We start from the raw sequence: 23,212 nt of genomic DNA, 5'->3' as shown, positions 1-23,212 counted from the left end.
TAAATTAGACCTTAGCATGTGCTTTTAACATGTGAGTATGGTGCACGTATTGTAAATTCTTGAGGCACTAAGTGAAAGGATGCTGAAAGACAGTTTGCCCACTTAATTTTCATGTTCATTTATAAATTTGTTTTCCTTGTGTAAAAATACATTGCAAAAATTTTCAATATGTAATTTGTCAATAAAAGGAAACCAATAGACTTGTACTTTAGTTTATAGGTGGCATTTGACTGCAAGAAAGAGGGCTATCTTTATAAACATGTAGTTTTAATGTTTTGTTGTCCGCCACCAGTAGCTGAGTGGTCAGCGCGACAGAAAGTCAATCCTAAGGGCCCAGGTTCAATTCCCGGCTGGGTCGGACATCTTCTCCACTCAGGGACTGGGTGTTATGTTGTCCTAATCATCATCATTTCATCCCTATCAATGCGCAAATCGCCAAAGTGGCATCAAATCGAAAGACTTGCACCCGGCGAATGGTCTACCCGACAGGAGGCCTTAGTCACATGACCAAGAAAAAAGTTTTGTTTGCAAAATTTAAATGGTAGTCATAAGAGTAATTTCTGTTGTAACGAACAGGGCTGTGTGACTTCAGTGACACTGCATAAGTGAGATGCGTGAGAGCCTCATGGTATTTTTTCTGTTTCAGTTGCTGTCGCTATCCATTCTTTTAACTTTGTTTGCAAATATTGCCATATTTTGAACTTCTTATCAATTGCTAGTAAACTCAGAAAAAATTTAAAGACTATACAGCTAAGTTTGTGAGAGGGTAATACACTACTGGCCATTAAAATTGCTACACCAAGAAGAAATGCAGATGATAAAAGGGTATTCATTGGACAAATATATTATACTAGAACTGACAAGTGATTACATTTTCACACTATTTGGGTGCATAGAACCTGAGAAATCAGTACCCAGAACAACCACCTCTGACCGTAATAATGGGCTTGATACACCTGGGCATTGAGTCAAATAGAACTTCGATGGCATGTACAGGTACAGCTGCCCATGCAGCTTCAACACGATATAACAGTTGATCAAGAGTAGTGACTGGCGTATAGTGATGAGCCAGTTGCTCGGTCACCATTGACCAGACATTTTCAATTAGTGAGAGATCTGGAGAATGTGCAGGCCAGGGCAGCAGTCGAACATTTTCTGTATCCAGAATGGCCCGTACAGGACCTGCAACATGTGGTCGTGCATTATCCCGTTGAAATATAGGGTTCCCCAGAGGTCGAATGAAGGGTAGAGCCACGGGTCATAACACATCTGAAATGTAACATCCACTGTTCAAAGTGTCGTCAATGCGAACAGGAGGTGACCGAGACGTGTAATCAATGGCACCCCATACCATCACGCCGGGTGATACACTAGTATGGCGATGACGAATACACACTTCCAATGTGAGTTCACCGCGATGTCGCCAGACACAGATGCGACCATCATTATGCTGTAAACAGAACCTGGATTCATCTGAAAAAATGACGTTTTGCCATTCGTGCACCCAGGTTCGTCGTTGAGTACACCATCACAGGCACTCCTTTCAGTGATGCAGTGTCAAGGGTAACCGCAGCCATGGTCTCCGAGCTGACAGCCCATGCTGCTGCAAATGTCGTCAAACTGTTCGTGCAGATGGTTGTTGTCTTGCAAACGACCCCATCTGTTGATTCAGTGATCGAGACGTGGCTGCACGATCCGTTACAGCCATGCTGATAAGATACCTGTCATCTTGACTGCTAGTGATACGAGGCCGTTGGGATCCAGCACGGTGTCCCATATTACCCTCCTGAACCCACCAATTCCGTATTCTGCTAACAGTCATTGGATCTTGACCAACGCGAGCAGCAATGTCATGATATGATAAACCGCAATCGCGATAGGCTACAATCCGACCTTTATCAAAGTCAGAAATGTGATGGTACGCATTTCTCCTCCTTACACGAGGCATCACAACAACGTATCACCAGGCAACGCTGGTCAACTGCTGTTTGTGTATGAGAAATCGGTTGGAAATTTTCCTCATGTCAGCACGTTGTGGGTGTCACCACCAGCGCCAACCTTGTGTGAATTCTCTGAAAAGCTAATCATTTGCATATGACAGCATCTTCTTTCTGTCGGTTAAATTTCGCATCTGTAGCATGTCATCTTTGTGGTGTAGCAATTTTAATGGCCAGTAGTGGAAATGGAGCGATGTGTCACTACCCTTTAGACATGTGTTTGTGCCAAAATTTCTTCTAGATTGCTGCTATTTCAACTGCAACTTTTAACATAATTTGCTTAGTTGAAAGAGGGAGATGAGCTCACATGGGTCTTCGTTTGCTACAGAGAACCCGCAAAGTGTGTTTTTTTATGTTGTCTGGCAAGACTTTATCAATCAAGGTGTTCAAAGTATGCAATTAAACGAATAAAAGAAGGAATAACAAATATTAATTTTTAGGACATTTCTTCTCTTTTTATCTATTCTATTGATTTCTCTCCATTCATGAACTAATAATCTTTGGTAAGTTTTTTCCCCCTCTAATACATTTATTCACACATTGAGTTCCATAAACCCCATCATGATGTGAAGCTTTTAGTGATGTAGAATGATTCAAGTTACATGTTTGCGGGAAGAAGCAAACGCTGCTGGCTACTTCTGTAAAGAAAACTAACAATGAAGTATGACATCCCTCAGGTTTTCTTGGTGTGATTGGTTAATGGTATACTCCCGGGTGTTCAGCTGAGTAGTTTCCATTTTATGCTTGGTACTTTGATGACCAACCCAGTCACCTTCTTCAGTTTCTGTGGACTGTGCTGTTATGTGTACTTGCTTCCTAACCAGACTGTGAACTATTGTAGGTCTCATGACATTATTTATAGATGATTGTAAGATTGACTCCCAATGCCCACTATGCCCTTTTATCCTCTTTTTTTGTTTCACAGAGCCTGTACCATTATATTCCATGAAATACACTTTTCTCAGTGTTTCCTTGCTGTAATTGATATGATGGATGGTGAAATCTTAGTAAGTTGAGTGCTGGACCCCAAGTCTTGTTTAAATTGAAACCTCTGTCCCAGTTTATTAGGTTTTTCAACATCTTTATTTCAATCACTCATTAATTATGCTGTCTCATAAACTTGGTTTTTGTACTGTGATACTATCGTATTTCATTTCATTATTATATTTGAGGCAGTGCTCAGTGATAACTAATGTGGTTGGTTAAATTGGTCAGGTGTGTCACTGGTGTTCCTTGCATTTCTCCTCAACTGTTCTGATAGCCCGTTCCATGTTTGGTATGCCATGTTCATGTGGAATCGGGTGCACACTCTACTTTCAAGAGACTCTGATCACCTTCAGCATTAGGATGGAGGCCTTTTATCTTTATTTGTGGGAGCAAAATATGCTGGCTGTCAGAATTCATCAACAGATTGTTAAATAATTCTACAAAAAATGAACCCCCACAGCCTCTGCTATGCACATAACATAATAACAATTGCATCATTACAGAATTGTTGTGGTTTTCATGGCCACTTTTTGACTTATTACCTGTTGGCTTTTTTCTAAGATTCTTCAATTGACATTTGTTTATTGATTTTTCTAACATTTTCCCAGCACAAGTGATTGTCATTTTCAAAACTTTGTCCTCCATCGCTGGTGACAGATTGGAGTCGAGTCCTTGGCTGGAGGTTATATGTACTCTCCACATGAACATCCACAGGGCACTTCCTTAGACATTATTGCCGTAGTTCATCCATTGTTACTTGCAATGGCTCTTCATTACAGGTTAGATATCTAGGTTCTGTTTATCTGGAGGCTTTCTTCAGTCTTGTTAAAATTGTTGTCATATTTATGAATTTTAATACTGTCCTGAATAAATGGATGTGGTAGCTCTCCTCCATGGTGAGAACCCGTGTCTCGAAAAATTTTATTACATGTTGGGTCTCACATAGTGTGTGATTCTCTACAGCTGATTTATCCTCTCTCCCAACCTGCAACATTGTTTATGTTCAATGATCCTGATATTTATGGATCATCCAATCATTGTGACATAACTATTTCACATGCACATGGTATGCGGTGCTATACTCCTGACATTGCATGAGAGTCCCATTTCTCTTCTGCCAGTCTGAGACACTGTTATCTTCTTGGTTAGTTTGTATATTGTCCTTACATAATGTTTGTGAAAAATACTTCCAGTTATATCCATCACACTAGCACTGTGCAGCAGAAAAGCTGTAACCATTATTTCTTCTTCTGACAAGTCACTTCAGTAAATTTTAGGTTTTGTGACATGAAACACAGTGTTGTGTGACAGATATACTTTTGAACTTTGGAGGATGGATACCCAATGTAAAAACATTTTTAGTTATCAATGGAACAACATTTTTCAAAATTCTCATTTCAGAAGCTAATGTCAAATTTCTAATATTTTCATCTTACCTCTACACATGCATGCATGCATGCACACACTCATTAAACCATGTAGTGTTGAACACTTTCAAATGCCTCTCAATTGTGTTTTATGATATTTTGCTGAGGCTTCCCCTGTATAATTCTATTGGCTTAGGCTGCCCCACTGGTGGCACTACAGAGTAATAGCACAAGTAGAGAAATGTTCAGGTTATAAAAATGATTCTCCTTCATCCTTGAAATCGAAGCATTATAGTGGTTATGATAACATATCAACAAAGTTAATAAAAGAGTGTTCATGTGAACTTAGTCATATCTTAAGTTATTTGTGTAATCAATCACTTATCACAGGAACATTCTCAGACTGGCTTAAATATGCTGAAGTTATACCTCTCCACAAGAAAAGGGACAAAAAAATGCCATAAAATTACTGACCAATCTCACTTTTGCCAGCTTTTTCAAAAATCTTTGAAAAGGTTATGTTCAAGCGTCTACTTAAGCTGTTGTTGTTGTTGTGGTCTTCAGTTCTGAGACTGGTTTGATGCAGCTCTCCATGCTACTCTATCCTGTGCAAGCTTCTTCATCTCCCAGTACCTATTGCAACCTACATCCTTCTGAATCTGCTTAGTGTATTCATCTCTTGGTCTCCCCCTACGATTTTTACCCTCCACGCTGCCCTCCAATACTAAATTGGTGATCCCTTGATGCCTCAGAACATGTCCTACCAACCGATCCCTTCTTCTGGTCAAGTTGTGCCACAAACTTCTCTTCTCCCCAATCCTATTCAATACTTCCTCATTAGTTATGTGATCTACCCATCTAATCTTCAGCATTCTTCTGTAGCACCACATTTCAAAAGCTTCTATTCTCTTCTTGTCCAAACTATTTACCGTCCATGTTTCAGTTCCATACATGGCTACACTCCATACAAATACTTTCAGAAATGACTTCCTGACACTTAAATCTATACTCGATGTTAACAAATTTCTCTTCTTCAGAAACGCTTTCCTTGCCATTGCCAGTCTACATTTTATATCCTCTCTACTTCGACCATCATCAGTTATTTTGCTCCCCAAATAGCAAAACTCCTTTACTACTTTAAGTGTCTCATTTCCTAATCTAATTCCCTCAGCATCACCCGACTTAATTCGACTACATTCCATTATCCTCATTTTGCTTTTGTTGATGTTCATCTTATATCCTCCTTTCAAGACACTGTCCACTCCGTTCAACTGCTCTTCCAGGTCCTTTGCTGTCTCTGACAGAATTACAATGTCATCGGCAAACCTCAAGGTTTTTATTTCTTCTCCATGGATTTTAATACCTACTCCGAATTTTTCTTTTGTTTCCTTTACTGCTTGCTCAATATACAGATTGAATAACATCGGGGAGAGGCTACAACCCTGTCTTACTCCCTTCCCAACCACTGCTTCCCTTTCATGTCCCTCGACTCTTATAACTGCCATCTGGTTTCTGTACAAATTGTAAATAGCCTTTCGCTCCCTGTATTTTACCCCTGCCACCCTTAGAATTTGAAAGAGAGTATTCCAGTCAACATTGTCAAAAGCTTTCTCTAAGTCTACAAATGCTAGAAACGTAGGTTTGCCTTTCCTTAATCTTTCTTCTAAGATAAGTCGTAAGGTCAGTATTGCCTCACGTGTTCCAGTATTTCTACAGAATCCAAAATGATCTTCCCCGAGGTCGGCTTCTACTAGTTTTTCCATTCGTCTGTAAAGAATTCGTGTTAGTATTTTGCAGCTGTGGCTTATTAAACTGATAGTTCGGTAATTTTCACATCTGTCAACACCTGCTTTCTTTGGGATTGGAATTATTATATTCTTCTTGAAGTCTGAGGGTATTTCACCTGTTTCATACATCTTGCTCACCAGATGGTAGAGTTTTGTCAGGACTGGCTCTCCCAAGGCCATCAGTAGTTCCAATGGAATGTTGTCTACTCCGGGGGCCTTGTTTCGACTCAGGTCTTTCAGTGCTCTGTCAAACTCTTCACGCAGTATCGTATCTCCCATTTCATCTACATCTACATCTACATCCTCTTCCATTTCCATAATATTGTCCTCAAGTACATCGCCCTTGTATAGACCCTCTGTATACTCCTTCCACCTTTCTGCTTTCCCTTCTTTGCTTAGAACTGGGTTTCCATCTGAGCTCTTGATGTTCATACAAGAGGTTCTCTTATCTCCAAAGGTCTCTTTAATTTTCCTGTAGGCAGTATTTATCTTACCCCTAGTGAGATAAGCCTCTACATCCTTACATTTGTCCTCTAACCATCCCTGCTTAGCCATTTTGCACTTCCTGTCGATCTCATTTTTGAGACGTTTGTATTCCTTTTTGCCTGCTTCATTAACTGCATTTTTATATTTTCTCCTTTCATCAATTAAATTCAATATTTCTTCTGTTACCCAAGGATTTCTAAGAGCCCTGGTCTTTTTACCTACTTGATCCTCTGCTGCCTTCACTACTTCATCCCTCAAAGCTACCCATTCTTCTTCTACTGTATTTCTTTCCCCCATTCCTGTCAATTGTTCCCTTATGCTCTCCCTAAAACTCTGTACAACCTCTGGTTCTTTCAGTTTATCCAGGTCCCATCTCCTTAAATTCCCACCTTTTTGGAGTTTCTTCAGTTTTAATCTACAGGTCATAACCAATAGATTGTGGTCAGAGTCCACATCTGCCCCTGGAAATGTCTTACAATTTAAAACCTGGTTCCTAAATCTCTGTCTTACCATTATATAATCTATCTGATACCTTTTAGTGTCTCCAGGGTTCTTCCATGTATACAACCTTCTATCATGATTCTTAAACCAAGTGTTAGCTATAATTAAGATGTGCTCTGTGCAAAATTCTACCAGGCGGCTTCCTCTTTCATATCTTAGCCCCAATCCATATTCACCTACTACGTCTCCTACTCTCCCTTTTCCTACACTCGAATTCCAGTCACCCATGACTATTAAATTTTCGTCTCCCTTCACTATCTGAATAATTTGTTTTATATCATCATACATTTCTTCAATTTCTTCGTCATCTGCAGAGCTAGTTGGCATATAAACTTGTACTACTGTAGTAGGCGTGGGCTTCGTGTCTATCTTGGCCACAATAATGCGTTCACTATGCTGTTTGTAGTAGCTTACCCGCATTCCTATTTTCCGATTCATTATTAAACCTACTCCTGCATTACCCGTATTTGACTTTGTGTTTATAACCCTGTAGTCACCTGACCAGAAGTCTTGTTCCTCCTGCCACCGAACTTTACTAATTCCCACTATATCTAACTTTAACCTATCCATTTCCCTTTTTAAATTTTCTAACCTGCCTGCCCGATTAAGGGATCTGACATTCCACGCTCCGATCTGTAGGACGCCAGTTTTCTTTCTGCTGATAATGACATCCTCTTGAGTAGTCCCCGCCCGGAGCACCTTAGTGAAAATAACATACTGTCAAAGTCACACTTTGGGTTTCGTAAGGGTTCTGATATTGAGAAGGCTATTTACACTTACAGTGAAAATGTCCTTAATTCATTAGACAACAAATTAGAGGCAACTGGCATATTCTGTGACCTGTCAAAGGCTTTTCACTGTGTGAATCACAGCATTCTTTTAAATAAATTAAAATGTTATGGCATCACTGGTAGTGTTGCAAGAGATTTCCTTCTAGTGTGTGTATAAAATATAATGACATGGAAATAGAGTTAAGAATGTAAAATTCTTGGGATTACTACTTGGTAATAAATTCAGTTGGGAGCGACATACTAACTGTTATAATGTCAAGTTGAACAAATATATTTCAAGGAAGACGAAATACATGAAAGTCACAGATCAAGAAAACAGAGTAAGACGTGTGTACACTGTAACAATCAAATCATAACTGAGTCCAAGTCTAGCGGCCGCTGACAGGCTGGCCGCTTAGGTGGCGCTACTGCTGCATGGCTGGCAGACAGCGCCGTGTGTAGAGGACGCGCGTAACTGCGGGGCGGCACTTTGAAAAATCAGCGAGTCACAAAACTAACAAATTGCTAAAGTGCCTAAATGAGTTTGTGTTTGCAAATGTGAATGATGTCAGACATAGGAGATATAAATATTTAAAAACTGACATATTTTGCTTATTTTCACTCCATTGTGTCATATGGTATCATGTTTTGGGGCTACTCCACAAACCGAGAAAAAATGTTAGAGTACAGAAGCGTATAATAAGAGTATTGTGTAGTGTAAATCCAAGAACATCCTGTCAAAACCTATTCAAAGAATTGGGCATACTAACCACAGCTTCTCAGTATATTTATTCCCTAATGCAGTTTGTTGTAAATAATACATCTCTTTTTCCAACTAAATGCTTAGTACATCGTATCAATATTAGGAATAAAAACAATATACATAAAGATTTAAAATCACTTACTCTTGCCTGGAAAGGAGTCCAGTATTCAGCAACGCATATTGTCAATAAGTTACCAGCAACCATTAAGAGTTTAGTTTCAGACAAGGCACAATTTAAACACAATTTAAAAGAATTTTTGGTGGCCAACTCCTTCTATTCTATCCATGAATTTCTCAGCAAGTGCAGTAGACCATTTTAATGGAAATTTATTATACTTTAATTTTTGACAGTACTTGGTTGTAACAGTGTGAATGATGGATGTGTGGAAAGCAGATATAAGTCTTAAGTCTGTAAATAGTGGAAGTTTAATTTTAAATCTTGTACATAATTTGACTGTTCTTAACTGAGGATCATTGAAATGAATAATTTACTTTAATTTTTGACAATACTTGGTTGTAATAGCCAAGTAACTAGCTACTGTGTGAATGATGGATTTAATGAAAGCAGATGTAAGTATTAAATCTGTAAATATTAGAAGTTCAATTTTAATTCATGTACATAATTTTACTGTTTATTTACTGAGAATCATTAAAATTAATGAAACTCAAGTTTTTCTAATTACATTTTTGTAATGTGTTTATCTGACATTTTCCATACCCAGGAGGATCCCCTCTTTTGTGGGTCTGTGGAATGAATAATCTAATTTAATCTTGCAAATTATCATCAAAGACGCATCCTGTGAATCTCAAGCAATATAAATAAATGTGCTAAAGCACAATTATTTGGGAAAAAAAGAATTTCTCTCTATTATTTTCAGGGGATCATTTGGTAGCAATACTGAAAAAATATTCCAAAAAAGTACTTTTAGACCTGTAAGACATAGTGAGAAAAGCTATGATGCTAACAAGCAGTCACCTACAATTCCAGCCCACACATTAATTTTAAACCAGTTCTCAGATCTAGCCTAAATTGTTGTGGTTAATGTCAATTCTGTGACAATCTTAGGTTAAGATTTCTTGATCTGTGCTATTGCAGAAGAAAAATGGTTCAAATGGCTCTGAGCACTATGGGACTTAACATCTGAGGTCATCAGTCTCCTAGAACTTAGAACTACTTAAACCTAACTAACCTAAGGACAGCACACACATCCATGGCCGAGGCAGGATTCGAACCTGCGACCGTAGCAGTCGTGCGGTTCCAGACTGAAGCACCTAGATCCGCTTGACCACACTGGTATTGCTGAAGAATTGTGAGGCCCTATGAAATGTTTCAGGTGTGCAGTCCAGCATACAAATAGTTGTTCAGGTAGCAAAGTATGTATGGTGTGCACGTGCAACCCTCATTGATGATAATAATGATATTTGGTATGGGAAGTTGGTGGGAAGAAATAACAGTGAATTATTAAACTCATAACCTGGCATGTGGCAAAAGGCAATAATGGTGGTAGGATATTGATTATTGTAAAAGTCTCCATAATGTGTAATGAAACAGATACAGATTTTGAATTTGTGGTTATCTGTGTGAAGATAAACATAACAGGTGGGCCTAAAATAATAGTCTGATGTTACTATCATCCACCCACACCAAGTATTGGAGAGTTATGATCTGTCAGGAAAAGCATGGGAAATATTGTGTATAAATTCCCTGACAATGCCATAGTGATTGGGGCAGATTTCAGTCAGTCATCTGTGGACTGAGAAATGCATGCACTTAGGAAGAGACACAGGGAAACAGGATCTAACACTGTTTACTTAACTGTAAAATAGGAATCAGTGACCAGAAGGCTGCTGTAATGTCACTGACCAGCAGTCTTGAACAAAACACTAGGAAAGGTAGACAAATTGTCTTTGAAACTACTATTTTTATTACTCATGTGAAGCTGGGCCATGTTTTGTAAATCTTGACCATGTCTATTTCCGTGAAACATAGGATGATGTCTGTTCAATCAGTTCTGAAGAATTTAACAGCACACCCATGTTGCACATGTCAAAATGTGGAGTCTTTAAAATGTATAACACAAATATATGATGAGTTTGTCATACAGAAATATAATCCACTGCACAAAAGCTATAATGACTACAAAATTAGGACCAACAGGAAAAGAAGAAAATCTGTAAGAGTCATCTGAAGAGGGATTTATTTTAAATCCAAAACTGGTAACAGATTGTTTTAAATAAACGTTTTTGAACGATACTTGTGGCTGGCTTCTGATTTAAATTGTAAACCTTATAAATTACAGAAATCAGTATCCAAAATATGTTTAACTGGAGCAGTCATTGAATAAATGTGTGGTACTTACAAATTTTTGGATGTCAGGCATTTGTACATGTACTGAAAGGGAAATAAGCAAAATTATAAGACAAATCCAATGAATTTATCTTCCTTGGATGTTATGAAGATTCTGTTACTAAAAGCATATTGATTCACATTCACCAAAGACAACTGTAACAGGCCGTGATGTGCAGTTAATCAAAAATTCAAATTGCAACTTTGAGATTAACATCATTAAGAGTACCAAACTTACAATTGACAAATACACCAATTATTTATTTGTATTTTGTAAATAAAAGCAATATCAAACATGGTTTAAAAGGCAGTGGGACCAACACAACCTGCTAATGTTGATCGATATGCAGTTCACTTGGAATTGGTACAGAGTGAGAATGAGTGTACAGAGAATGTCAGTGTTCATACGGGTACAGAGAAACAACCAGATTCAGACCCCTTGTGGCTGGAAATTAGAAAAGCATTAGTTCAGAAATACCAAACCCCAAATATTTTATTGGCGATTTTTACTTCTTTTGCTAGATTAGCTGAGACTAATTCACATAAAAAAAGCAATTGATTGTGATGTTTGTAAAAATACAAGACATATTCCAAAACTGTGGTTCAGTGACCAATATTCAGCCTGAATGAAGTTCCACACATGCAGTGCTGTCTACCAATTCCTTAAGAAACTGCTCCACTGTTGGGTTGATTAAATAGCCATTTGCCAGTTGGTGAGAGTGGATCACAATTGCTGAGACAATCATAAATCCCACCAACTGTGAAGTGTGCAGTGTGGTTTGATTTTTGCTGGCAAAGGGGTCTACAGCTGGTTAAATCCATTGTGAGTTATGCCTAGTATAGGGACCTGAAGCAATGAGTGACAAACAAGTTTGAAAATGGTGTTAAGAATTTCAAAATGGCCACACAAATGCTCATGATGAACAGTGAAGTGGCAGGCCCAGTATTTGGACCAACAACATCGTTGATGAAGTGAACCAAAAACTTTGAAGTGATCAGTGATTGACATTTAGTGGTCTGGCTAATGAATTCCAAAAAGTTGCTTGAACCTTAATTTACCAATTGTCATTGAACAGCTTGGATATCACAAAACTGGTGGATTTCAAAGATGCTCACTGATCAGCACAGAGGCTAAGAATGCATAGTGCATGATAGTTTTTGAAGGCCTATAGATAACATGCAGACAATTTGTTTTTCCAGTTGTCATGGGCGATGAGACAGGGATATCATAAACCAACACAGAACTGATCAATGCGGTGGTGCCATTCAAGTTCACTCAAATCCAAAAAAGGTTAAGCCATCATCTCCATTCTCAAATTGAAAAATGATGGCTACCTTCTTATGGAACAAAAAGGGCATCCTTTTGATGGATTTCATGGACTGTGGGCCAACAATTACAGCTGACATATACTGCAAAATGCTAGCCAAACAGATACATGCAATCCAAAAGCAATGCCACGTAAAACTATTGTCTGGCATAATCCTCCTTCAAACGCTGCTGCCAAAACCAGAGAGAAGATTCACAATTTTCGTTGGGAACTTTTTGAGCATCCTCTGTGCTGACCCGACCTTATACCCAACAAATATTTCTTCTCCTTGCATTTGACTCAGTGGCTGGGTGGACAAAAATTTCAAAATGATGACAAACTCAAGACTGGCATTACCAACTGGTTCAGTCCCCAAGCAGCAGACTTCTACACAGAGGGGTTAAAGAAGCTGGTGCAGCATTACAAAAAGCATGTAGATGTGAACAGCAATTATGTGGAAAAGTAAGACAGACATGTAGTAAAATATTACTGTCAATAAAAACCTTTTCTCATGAGCTAATTTTTTTAATGATCAAATGGATCTTAGTTCTGAAATATGCTTTGTAGAAAGAAGCCTTAAATGATGAATGTAAGTCATTATTTGAATATGAGACTTGGAATTTGACCTATTTGCCACCAGGCACGAAGATAATCAAGTCAAAATGGGTATTCAAAGTCAAATAAACTGAAGATGGGGGTAAGTCTTTCCGCTCCCGGGACTGGAATGACTCCTTACCCTCTCCCTTAAAACCCACATCCTTTCGTCTTTCCCTCTCCTTCCCTCTTTCCTGATGAGGCAACAGTTTGTTGCGAAAGCTTGAATTTTGTGTGTATGTTTGTGTTCGTTTGTGTGTCTGTCGACCTGCCAGCACTTTCATTTGGTAAGTCACATCATCATAATATATATATATCAAAAAACAAAGATGATGAGACTTACCAAACAAAAGCGCTGGCAGGTCAATAGACACACAAACATACACACAAAATTCTAGCTTTCGCAACCAACGGCTGCTTCGTCAGGAAAGAGGAAAGGAGAGGGAAAGACGAAAGGATGTGGGTTTTAAGGGAGAGGGTAAGGAGTCATTCCAATCCCGGGAGCGGAAAGACTTACCTTAGGGGGAAAAAAGGACGGGTATCCACTCGCACACACACACACATATCCATCCACACATATACAGACACAAGCAGACATATTAAAAGGCAAAGAGTTTGGGCAGAGATGTCAGTTGAGGCGGAAGTGCAGAGGCAAAGATGTTGTTGAATGACAGGTGAGGTATGAGTGGCGGCAACTTGAAATTAGCGGAGATTGAGGCCTGGTGGATAACGGGAAGAGAGGATACATTGAAGGGCAAGTTCCCATCTCCGGAGTGCGGATAGGTTGGTGTTAGTGGGAAGTATCCAGATAACCCAGACGGCGTAACACTGTGCCAAGATGTGCTGGCCGTGCACCAAGGCATGTTTAGCCACAGGGTGATCCTCATTACCAACAAACACTTTCTGCCTGTGTCCATTGATGCGAATGGACAGTTTGTTGCTGGTGATTCCCACATAGAATGCGTCACAGTGTAGGCAGGTCAGTTGGTAAATCACGTGGGTGCTTTCACACGTTGCTCTGCCTTTGATTGTGTACACCTTCCGGGTTACAGGACTGGAGTAAGTGGTGGTGGGAGGGTGCATGAGACAGATTTTACACCGGGGGCGGTTACAAGGGTAGGAGCCAGAGGGTAGGGAAGGTGGTTTGGGGATTTCATAGGGATGAACTAAGAGGTTACGAAGGTTAGGTGGACGGCGGAAAGACACTCTTGGTGGAGTGGGGAGGATTTCATGAAGGATGGATCTCATTTCAGGGCGGGATTTGAGGAAGTCGTATCCCTGCTGGAGAGCCACATTCAGAGTCTGATCCAGTCCCGGAAAGTATCCTGTCACAAGTGGGGCACTTTTGTGGTTCTTCTGTGGGAGGTTCTGGGTTTGAGGGGGTGAGGAAGGGGCTCTGGTTATTTGCCTGTACCAGGTCGGGAGGGTAGTTGCGGGATGCGAAAGCTGTTTTGAGGTTGTTGGTGTAATGGTTCAGGGGTTCCGGACTGGAGCAGATTCGTTTGCCATGAAGACCTAGGCTGTAGGGAAGGGACCATTTGATGTGGAATGGGTGGCAGCTATCATAATGGAGGTACTGTTGCTTGTTGGTGGGTTTGATGTGGACGGACGTGTGAAGCTGGCCATTGGACAGGTGGAGGTCAAGGTCAAGGAAAGTGGCATGGGTCTTGGAGTAGGACCAGGTGAATCTGATGCAACAAAGGAGTTGAGGTTGGAGAGGAAATTCTGGAGTTCTTCTTCACTGTGAGTCCAGATCATGAAGATGTCATCAATAAATCTGTACCAAACTTTGGGTTGGCAGGCCTGGGTAACCAAGAAGGCTTCCTCTAAGCGACCCATGAATAGATTGGCATACGAGGGGGCCATCCTGGTACCCATGGCTGTTCCCTTTAATTGTTGGTATGTCTGGCCTTCAAAAGTGAACAAGTTGTGGGTCAAGATGAAGCTGGCTAAGTAATGAGGAAAGAGGTTTTAGGTAAGGTGGTAGGTGGTCGGCGTGAAAGGAAGTGCTCCATCGCAGGGAGGCCCTGGACGTGTGGAATATTTGTGTATAAGGAAGTGGCATCAATGGTTACAAGGATGGTTTCCGGGGGTAACAGATTGGGTAAGGATTCCAGGCATTCGAGAAAATGGTTGGTGTCTTTGATGAAGGATGGGAGACTGCATGTAATGGGTTGAAGGTGTTGATCTACGTAGGCAGAGATACGTTCTGTGGGGGATTTAGTAGATGGGAGAGGCTGTGTTTGTGTGCTCAATCTCCCACTTCCAGCTCCACTCCCTCCAAAACCTCAAAATTCCAATCAACACAATCTGGAACCACAACACCCTAATTCAGTAGTTAACCTTTCCTCCAAACCTCTCTCCCAATCCGAAACCTCAGTCCTATCCAAAGGCCTCACCTTCAGCTCCACTCCCACATTCAACCAAACAGCCCTCGTCAAAGATTTACTGTCCTACACTCGTACTCTCTGCTGGAAATATCACTTTGCCATGAAGAAAAATGATCCTAATCCTACTCCTAAAGATCCAACTTCCCAAGGCACTATCCAAATTGAACCCTGCCTGGAACAGTTCCGTCCTCCGTCACAGCGGGACCCACCTCCTCTTCCTCAAAATCACCCTCTCCAAACCTTCCAGGAATTTCTGACTTCCAGCCTTGCCTATCAATCCTTCTTAAAAAACCTTAATCCTACTCCCAACATCACCATTGCTGAAGCCCAGGCTATCCGTGATCTGAAGGCTGACTGATCCATCGTCATTCTTCCGGCGGACAAGGGTTCCACGACCGTGGTACTTGATCGTCGGGAGTATGTGGCTAAGGGACTGCAACAGTACCTCCATTATGATAGCTGCCACCCATTCCACATCAAACGGTCCCTTCCCTACAGCCTAGGTCTTCGTGGCAAACGACTCTGCTCCAGTCTGGAATCCCTGAACCATTACACCACAATCCAATAACAGCTTTCACATCCCGCAACTACCCTCCCGACCTGGTACAGGCAAATAACCAGAGCCACTTCCTCACCCCATCAAACCCAGAACCTCCCACAGAAGAACCACAAAAGAGCCCCACTTGTGACAGGATACTTTTCGGGACTGGATCAGACTCTGAATGTGGCTCTCCAGCAGGGATACAACTTCCTCAAATCCTGCCCTGAAATGAGATACATCCTTCATGAAATCCTCCCCACTCCACCAAGAGTGTCTTTCCGCCGTCCACCTAACCTTCGTAACCTCTTAGTTCATCCCTATGAAATCCCCAAACCACCTTCCCTACCCTCTGGCTCCTACCCTTGTAACCGCCCCCGGTGTAAAACCTGTCCCATGCACCCTCCCACCACCACTTACTCCAGTCCTGTAACCCGGAAGGTGTACACGATCAAAGGCAGAGCAACGTGTGAAAGCAACCACGTGATTTACCAACTGACCTGCCTACACTGTGACGCATTCTATGTGGGAATCACCAGCAACAAACTGTCCATTCGCATGAATGGACACAGGCAGACAGTGTTTGTTGGTAATGAGGATCACCCTGTGGCTAAACATGCCTTGGTGCATGGCCAGCACATCTTGGCACAGTGTTATGCCGTCCGGGTTATCTGTATACTTCCCACTAACACCAACCTATCCGCACTCCAGAGATGGGAACTTGCCCTTCAATACATCCTCTCTTCCCATTATCCACCAGGCCTCAATCTCCGCTAATTTCAAGTTGCCGCCACTCATACCTCACCTGTCATTCAACAACATCTTTGCCTCTGCACTTCCGCCTCGACTGACATCTCTGCCCAAACTCTTTGCCTTTTAATATGTCTGCTTGTGTCTGTATATGTGTGGATGGATATGTGTGTGTGTGCGAGTGTATACCCGTCCTTTTTTCCCCCTAAGGTAAGTCTTTCCGCTCCCGGGATTGGAATGACTCCTTACCCTCTCCCTTAAAACCCACATCCTTTCGTCTTTCCCTCTCCTTCCCTCTTTTCGGACGAAGCAGCCGTTGGTTGCGAAAGCTAGAATTTTGTGTGTATGTTTGTGTTTGTTTGTGTGTCTATTGACCTGCCAGCGCTTTTGTTTGATAAGTCTCATCATCTTTGTTTTTTGATATATATATATATAATCTCCCGCAACTACCCTCCCGACCTGGTACAGAGCCACTTCCTCATCCTCTCAAACCCAGAACCTCTCACGGAAGAACCACAAAAGTGCCCCACTTGTGACAGAATACTTTCCGGGACTGGATCAGATTCTGAATGTGGCTCTCCAGCAGGGATACGACTTCCTCAAATCCTGCCCTGAAATGAGATCCATCCTTCATGAAATCCTCCCCACTCCACCAAGAGTGTCTTTCCGCCGTCCACCTAACCTTCGTAACCTCTTAGTTCATCCCTATGAAATCCCCAAACCACCTTCCCTACCCTCTGGCTCCTACCCTTGTAACCGCCCCCGGTGTAAAACCTGTCCCATGCACCCTGCCACCACCACCTACTCCAGTCCTGTAACCCGGAAGGTGTACACAATCAAAGGCAGAGCCACGTGTGAAAGCACCCACGTGATCTACCAACTGACCTGCCTACACTGTGATGCATTCTATGTGGGAATGACCAGCAACAAACTGTCCATTCGCATGAATGGACACAGGCAGACAGTGTTTGTTGGTAATGAGGATCACCCTGTGGCTAAACATGCCTTGGTGCACGACCAGCACATCTTGGCGCAGTGTTACACCGTCCGGGTTATCTGGATACTTCCTACTAACACCAACCTATCCGAACTCCGGAGATGGGAACTTGCTCTTCAATATATCCTCTCTTCCCGTTATCCACCAGGCCTCAATCTCCGCTAATTTCAAATTTCCGCCACTCATACCTCACCTGTCATTCATCAACATCTTTGCCTCTGCACTTCTGCCTCGACTGACATCTCTGCCCAAACTCTTTGTCTTTAAATATGTCTGCTTGTGTCTGTATATGTGTGGATGGATATGTGTGTGTGTGCGAGTGTATACCCGTCCTTTTTTCCCCCTAAGGTAAGTCTTTCCGCTCCCGGGACTGGAATGACTCCTTACCCTCTCCCTTAAAACCCACATCCTTTCGTCTTTCCCTCTCCTTCCCTCTTTCCTGATGAGGCAACAGTTTGTTGCGAAAGCTTGAATTTTGTGTGTATGTTTGTGTTTGTTTGTATATATATATATATATATATATATATATATATATATATAATAGAGGGAAATATTCCACGTGGGAAAAATATATTTAAAAAGAAAGATGATGAGACTTACCAAACAAAAGCGCTGGCAGGTCGATAGACACACAAACAAACACAAACATACACACAAAATTCTAGCTTTTGCAACCAATGGTTGCCTCGTCAGGAGAGAGGGAAGGAGAGGGAAAGACGAAAGGATGTGGGGTTTAAGGGAGAGGGTAAGGAGTCATTCCAATCCCGGGAGCGGAAAGACTTACCTTAGGGGGAAAAAGGACAGGTATACACTCCCACACACACCCATATCCAACCCCACATACACAGACACAAGCAGACATTTGAAAAGTAGCATATGCGAGCTACTTCGAATCCATTATTAGGTATGGTATTGTCTTTTGGGGTAACTCAACAAACATAGTGCGCGTACTAAAAATACGGGAAAAAAAAATCATTCAACATATGTACACTACAAATCACAAAGAACCATGTTGACCATAATTCAGAAAACTTAAAATATGAACTCTGCCATCCTTATACATATATGGATTATTATATTTTTGTACACCAGACATGAATTATTTGAGGGAAGCCATTCTGTTCATTCACATAACACTAGAAACAAAGAAAATTGTATGTTCCCCACCCACCACCTCTGACTGTATGCTCAGGGACCTCAATACATGGGAATGAAAATTTGTAATAAATTAAAAGGGAACAAGATGATGCAGTTGAATTTAGATTCACTTAAAAGAAAGATATATGAGGTTCTGACACTGAAGTGTTATTACTCAGTAGATGAATTCATGCAGTACAAACTGGAAATTGGAGCTTGATACGATGTGCCACATATTCCAAGAAATATCATTATAGTGTCATTATTTATTGTAGTGTTATTATTTATTAATGCAAAAATCATTGTAACTGTATTATAAATTTTTGACATGTCTCCTGTATGCAAACCAAATGGATTGCAAATGTACATCATGAGATGAATAAAACACAATTCTCAATTATGCTGACCACATGCCCCTCCATACCACATCTGATGACACTATTGGCAGAGGAAGACACTGGTGTCTGTCAGGGTCAAGTGGTCCGTTTAGGGCCAGAGTGTAGAACTTTAAAATGAACTGGAAAAGTCAGAATATGCCATGCATTTATTACAGAAATGAAAAGCAAATTTTATTATCTTATCAAATAAAAATAATAAATGGGAAAAAGAGTTAATGAATCAATTTGATATGAGAGATTTTCCTGAACTCGTTAAAGTCTTGGCAACTGAGTAAAATAAGACTGAAAACAAGGTGCAGTTAGCACTGACTGAAGCAAATATGCAGTGAAAATGATCAAAAAGTAAGATGTGGAAAATTACAGTCTAGTTGCACATCAACTTGAACATGGTTTGTAGCAATAAGACTGGGAATAACAATTAACAGATATGGGAAACTTGTGTTACATTGTATTTCTTGTCAGCAAGCTGTTGATTTACACTTTTATTTGCATCAAGAACAAGACTAGACATTACATATGCTGTAGAGGTTGTAAGTAGATATTATAAAAAAATCCACTGGGAAGCAGTGAAGCAAAATATGAAATACATTATAGGTACAGTCAGTATAGGACAAATTTTCCAAAAAAGTGGAACAGCCAAAACTGAAGGCTTACGTGATGCTGATTGTGCATGAGACATCAGCCAACTGTGATCAATACTGGGGTATATTTTTAAGTTAATGGGGGCAGCAGTTTCATATAATCCAAAATGCAACAAACAGTAGCTCTAACCTGAAGAAGCTGAATACATGGTTCAGTCAACTGTAGCACAAGGAGCAGTGTACCTTCAAGGATTGCAACAAGTGTGTTCTGTGATAATACACAAGTGTGTACATCACACTTGGACAATATACATCGATATGAGGCTCTACTATATTTGTGAGCTAACGACTGTGGGGAAGCTGCATAAGGTCAATCAGTACCAACAAACCGCTAGCTGACTTTCTGATAAAGACTTTTCCAAAGATTAAGCATCTGCAGTGTTGTCAAGCTGCAGGAATTCCATTGTTCACAGATTAACATCTTGGGAACTTGTGACGGTGTTGGGAACAATTTAGTTTTCTGCGCTGACATCTTGTACTAGTTTATTGTTTTCACCTTAAGTTCCTCTTGTAATTATAATGGAATAAATACTTTGATTACCTGTGTCCTTAGCAACATTTTGTGTGTGAATTTAATTTAGTACTAACAAGAGGAGCTATTTGGACAGGCCCTCTATAACTTTCTTTATACTTATAGGATATTAAGCTCATTGCTGGGACATCAGTTCCATAAAGAATGTAGGACAATTCTCCAAAAAAAATTGAAAAAAAAAATCCCTTTTGAAGATTATAAGATTTCTGGATACTGTCAAATACAGAACATTTCAAGTTTATATCATTGGTAGTTGCTTGCATAGCGTAGTCTTGCAATTGTGGATAGCACTTGGAAATTTTCTAATTTTTAAATAGACATGCACCATACTGCTGTAGGCAATTGATGCCTGGTCGCTGAGCTCCAAATCGTGTAAATGTGAAGAAAATCGAAGATGGCCAGTCTTTAAGATCTCATTGTAAGTAAGTTTTATATGCTCTTGAAAGGACTGTTTGGAGTCAATATCCAATAGGAACAGATATTTTGAATGTTCTTGCTGTGGAAACCTTTTTAATTTACTCTGTTGATGTTTCTTATTCTTGCAGAAGAAGAAGTGAGGAAGATAGTGGATTCAATATGTAACAAAAGTCGTGCTGTCATTGAACTTGGCAAGAAGTTTTTCTATCAGCAATTAGAAACTGATATAAGAACTGCGTACAGGTACGTATTCTTGACTAAACCAAAAGGAGGTTAAGCAAGCATCTAGCACTAGCTGATTGATGTACGGTATAGAGACACACATATCAACATATTTTAGCTAGCCTTTGAGCTGCTGGGACTTTGTCTTATACTCACCTTCACAAATATACATACAGGTACAGACATTTTCATTATCATTGTACATATTCTATCGATTACATCAATAGATTAGAAAAAGGCATTTAATTAACAAATACCTCTGATTTTTTATTTGTGTACAAATGAAATGTTGTTTAAATAAATTTTGGCTTGCAGTTGGTTGTCATTTAATTTATTGCATGATATTTTAACTGGCTACCTGCCAGTGATCTTCATGTGAGCCACTGAAGACAGACAAAGATTTGCTCTGTTCCAACATATATAACACACTGTGAGTATTGTGCGCATGCATCAAAATTTAAGTTGACAGACAGACCACACTTCCCGGCTTCAGTGCCATCACTTGTGGAAACGTGGAATCAGCTGTCCTCTGCATTACTGCTTGCCACAGCCATTGGCGCACTCTGTTGTCCTCAATTGGAATAAATCATGAAGATGATGGAGTTCCATGCACCGTCCAACTGGTAGCCACTATCACAGTTCATCAGATTTTCCTCCAGGCATATTTCTTCAGATTCCTTAATAATTGAGTCCCAAATAGATATTGCTGTGGTCAGACTCAGAGTTCTGTCATACTCCATTGAATGTCAGTGGAAATCAGTGTTTGGCAATAGCAGGCTTGCTTGGTTGCAAAAGATGAGTGCACCATTGATGTTCAGTGCAGCATTCTTTCACAGTGGGTGTGCTCTGTTCTGTGTACACCATACCAAAGTGACAAGGTATTCTGTAAATTCTGCCCGTCTGCAATAACAAGTCATTCTTTACTCATCTCAAAAGATCTGCAATCTACAATGGTGGATGGAAAATCACTTTCACCTGTAACATAGAGAGTATTGGATTCTTGCTCTTTTAAACATCATGTTGTCCACAAAAGGAAGAATAGGTAAAGATTTTGCAACTTGTTCTCCTCTTTATCCACTTCCTGATTCTTGGTTTTAACTGAAAGTGCCCTGTTAATCTGCTTCATGGAATACCCTTTTTTTTCTGAACACTGTCTTTAGATGGGCGAGCTCTTCAGGCAAACTATCTGGATCTGAGACAGTGTTAGCTCTGTATATGAGTGTTTGAAGCACATTCATAGTTTACAATGGGTGATGACAACTTGATGCTTGCAGATACAAATTAATATGGGGGAACTTATGGTTAACTGAATGCCCCGAGAGCCGTCATTCTTTCATCTAATGAAGACATCTGAGAAAAGCAGACAACTGTCTTTCTCTAATTCCATACTGAATCAAATGTTGTTATGAACGGAGCTGAGATGTGAAGAAACACCCTCAATTTGTCTTACCCATGAGGCCACACTGTAAAAATATCATATACATACCTCCAAAATACAGTTATTTTAAGGGCAGATGATTCAGGTGCTCTCTGCTTGAAATCCTCCGTAAAAAGGTTGGCCACCAAGAGAGGCAGAGGACTACCCATGTTGACACTGTCAGTCTGTTCAAAATATTCTTGATTGAACATAAATAGGTAGAGGATAGAGCATGTTGAAACAAAGCAGCGATATCTGCTTGATGCTCTTTGCCAATTAGCACCATAGAATATCCTAGAGGGACTTTTGTAAAAAAGTGACACTATGAAAAAGGTAAACTGCCAGAACTGTTAAGACAGAGAGCCCCCAGTCTATTGATAAAGTCAACTGGATTAAGGATGTGATGTGGGCAATTTTGTGTCAACAATTTCAGCAAAGAAGCGAGATGTTTGGCTAAATAATATGTATGTGCTCCACTAGTGCTCACAGTTGGATGTAATAGAATACCTTCCTTATGAAATTTTGGAAGGCAGTATTATTCTCTTGAAGATCTCTTGAGGTAAGAACGAGGAATTCAGTAGTGCAGAAGGTTTCTGTTGCACTCATCCTGTATGGTCATAATCAGTCCTCCTATAGATAGCATCATTTAGCAGACCATACATCCTATCATCATATGCACTATGAGGTAACAAAATGGTTGCATTACCTGTCTGTATAAAGTAAGGGACTCAATTTTGCACCTACACAAAGAGCATCACCTTTAATTAGTTTTGTGAATGGTGGTGAAGAAGCCGTAGGACACCTTCCATCAGATGCTGTGTGAGAACTAAGAAGGGTAACTTGCCATGCTCTTTTGAAAGCTCCACC

At 40.5% G+C, this 23,212-nt stretch overlaps 1 protein-coding gene across 1 annotated transcript in view; it reads left to right on the top strand.

The window, feature by feature from the left end:
- LOC126162310 (enoyl-CoA hydratase domain-containing protein 3, mitochondrial) overlaps positions 1 to 23,212 on the top strand; it is a 114,862-nt gene that overhangs the window by 79,138 nt on the left and 12,512 nt on the right. Inside the window, exon 6 of the mRNA XM_049918733.1 lies at positions 20,835 to 20,949. Coding sequence (XP_049774690.1) covers positions 20,835 to 20,949 — 115 coding nt within the window. The remainder of the gene's footprint in view (positions 1 to 20,834; positions 20,950 to 23,212) is intronic.

Source organism: Schistocerca cancellata, chromosome 2 (assembly GCF_023864275.1).
Source record: "Schistocerca cancellata isolate TAMUIC-IGC-003103 chromosome 2, iqSchCanc2.1, whole genome shotgun sequence".
Lineage (NCBI taxonomy): Eukaryota > Metazoa > Arthropoda > Insecta > Orthoptera > Acrididae > Schistocerca > Schistocerca cancellata.
This window is presented reverse-complemented; position numbering and strand designations above follow the sequence as displayed.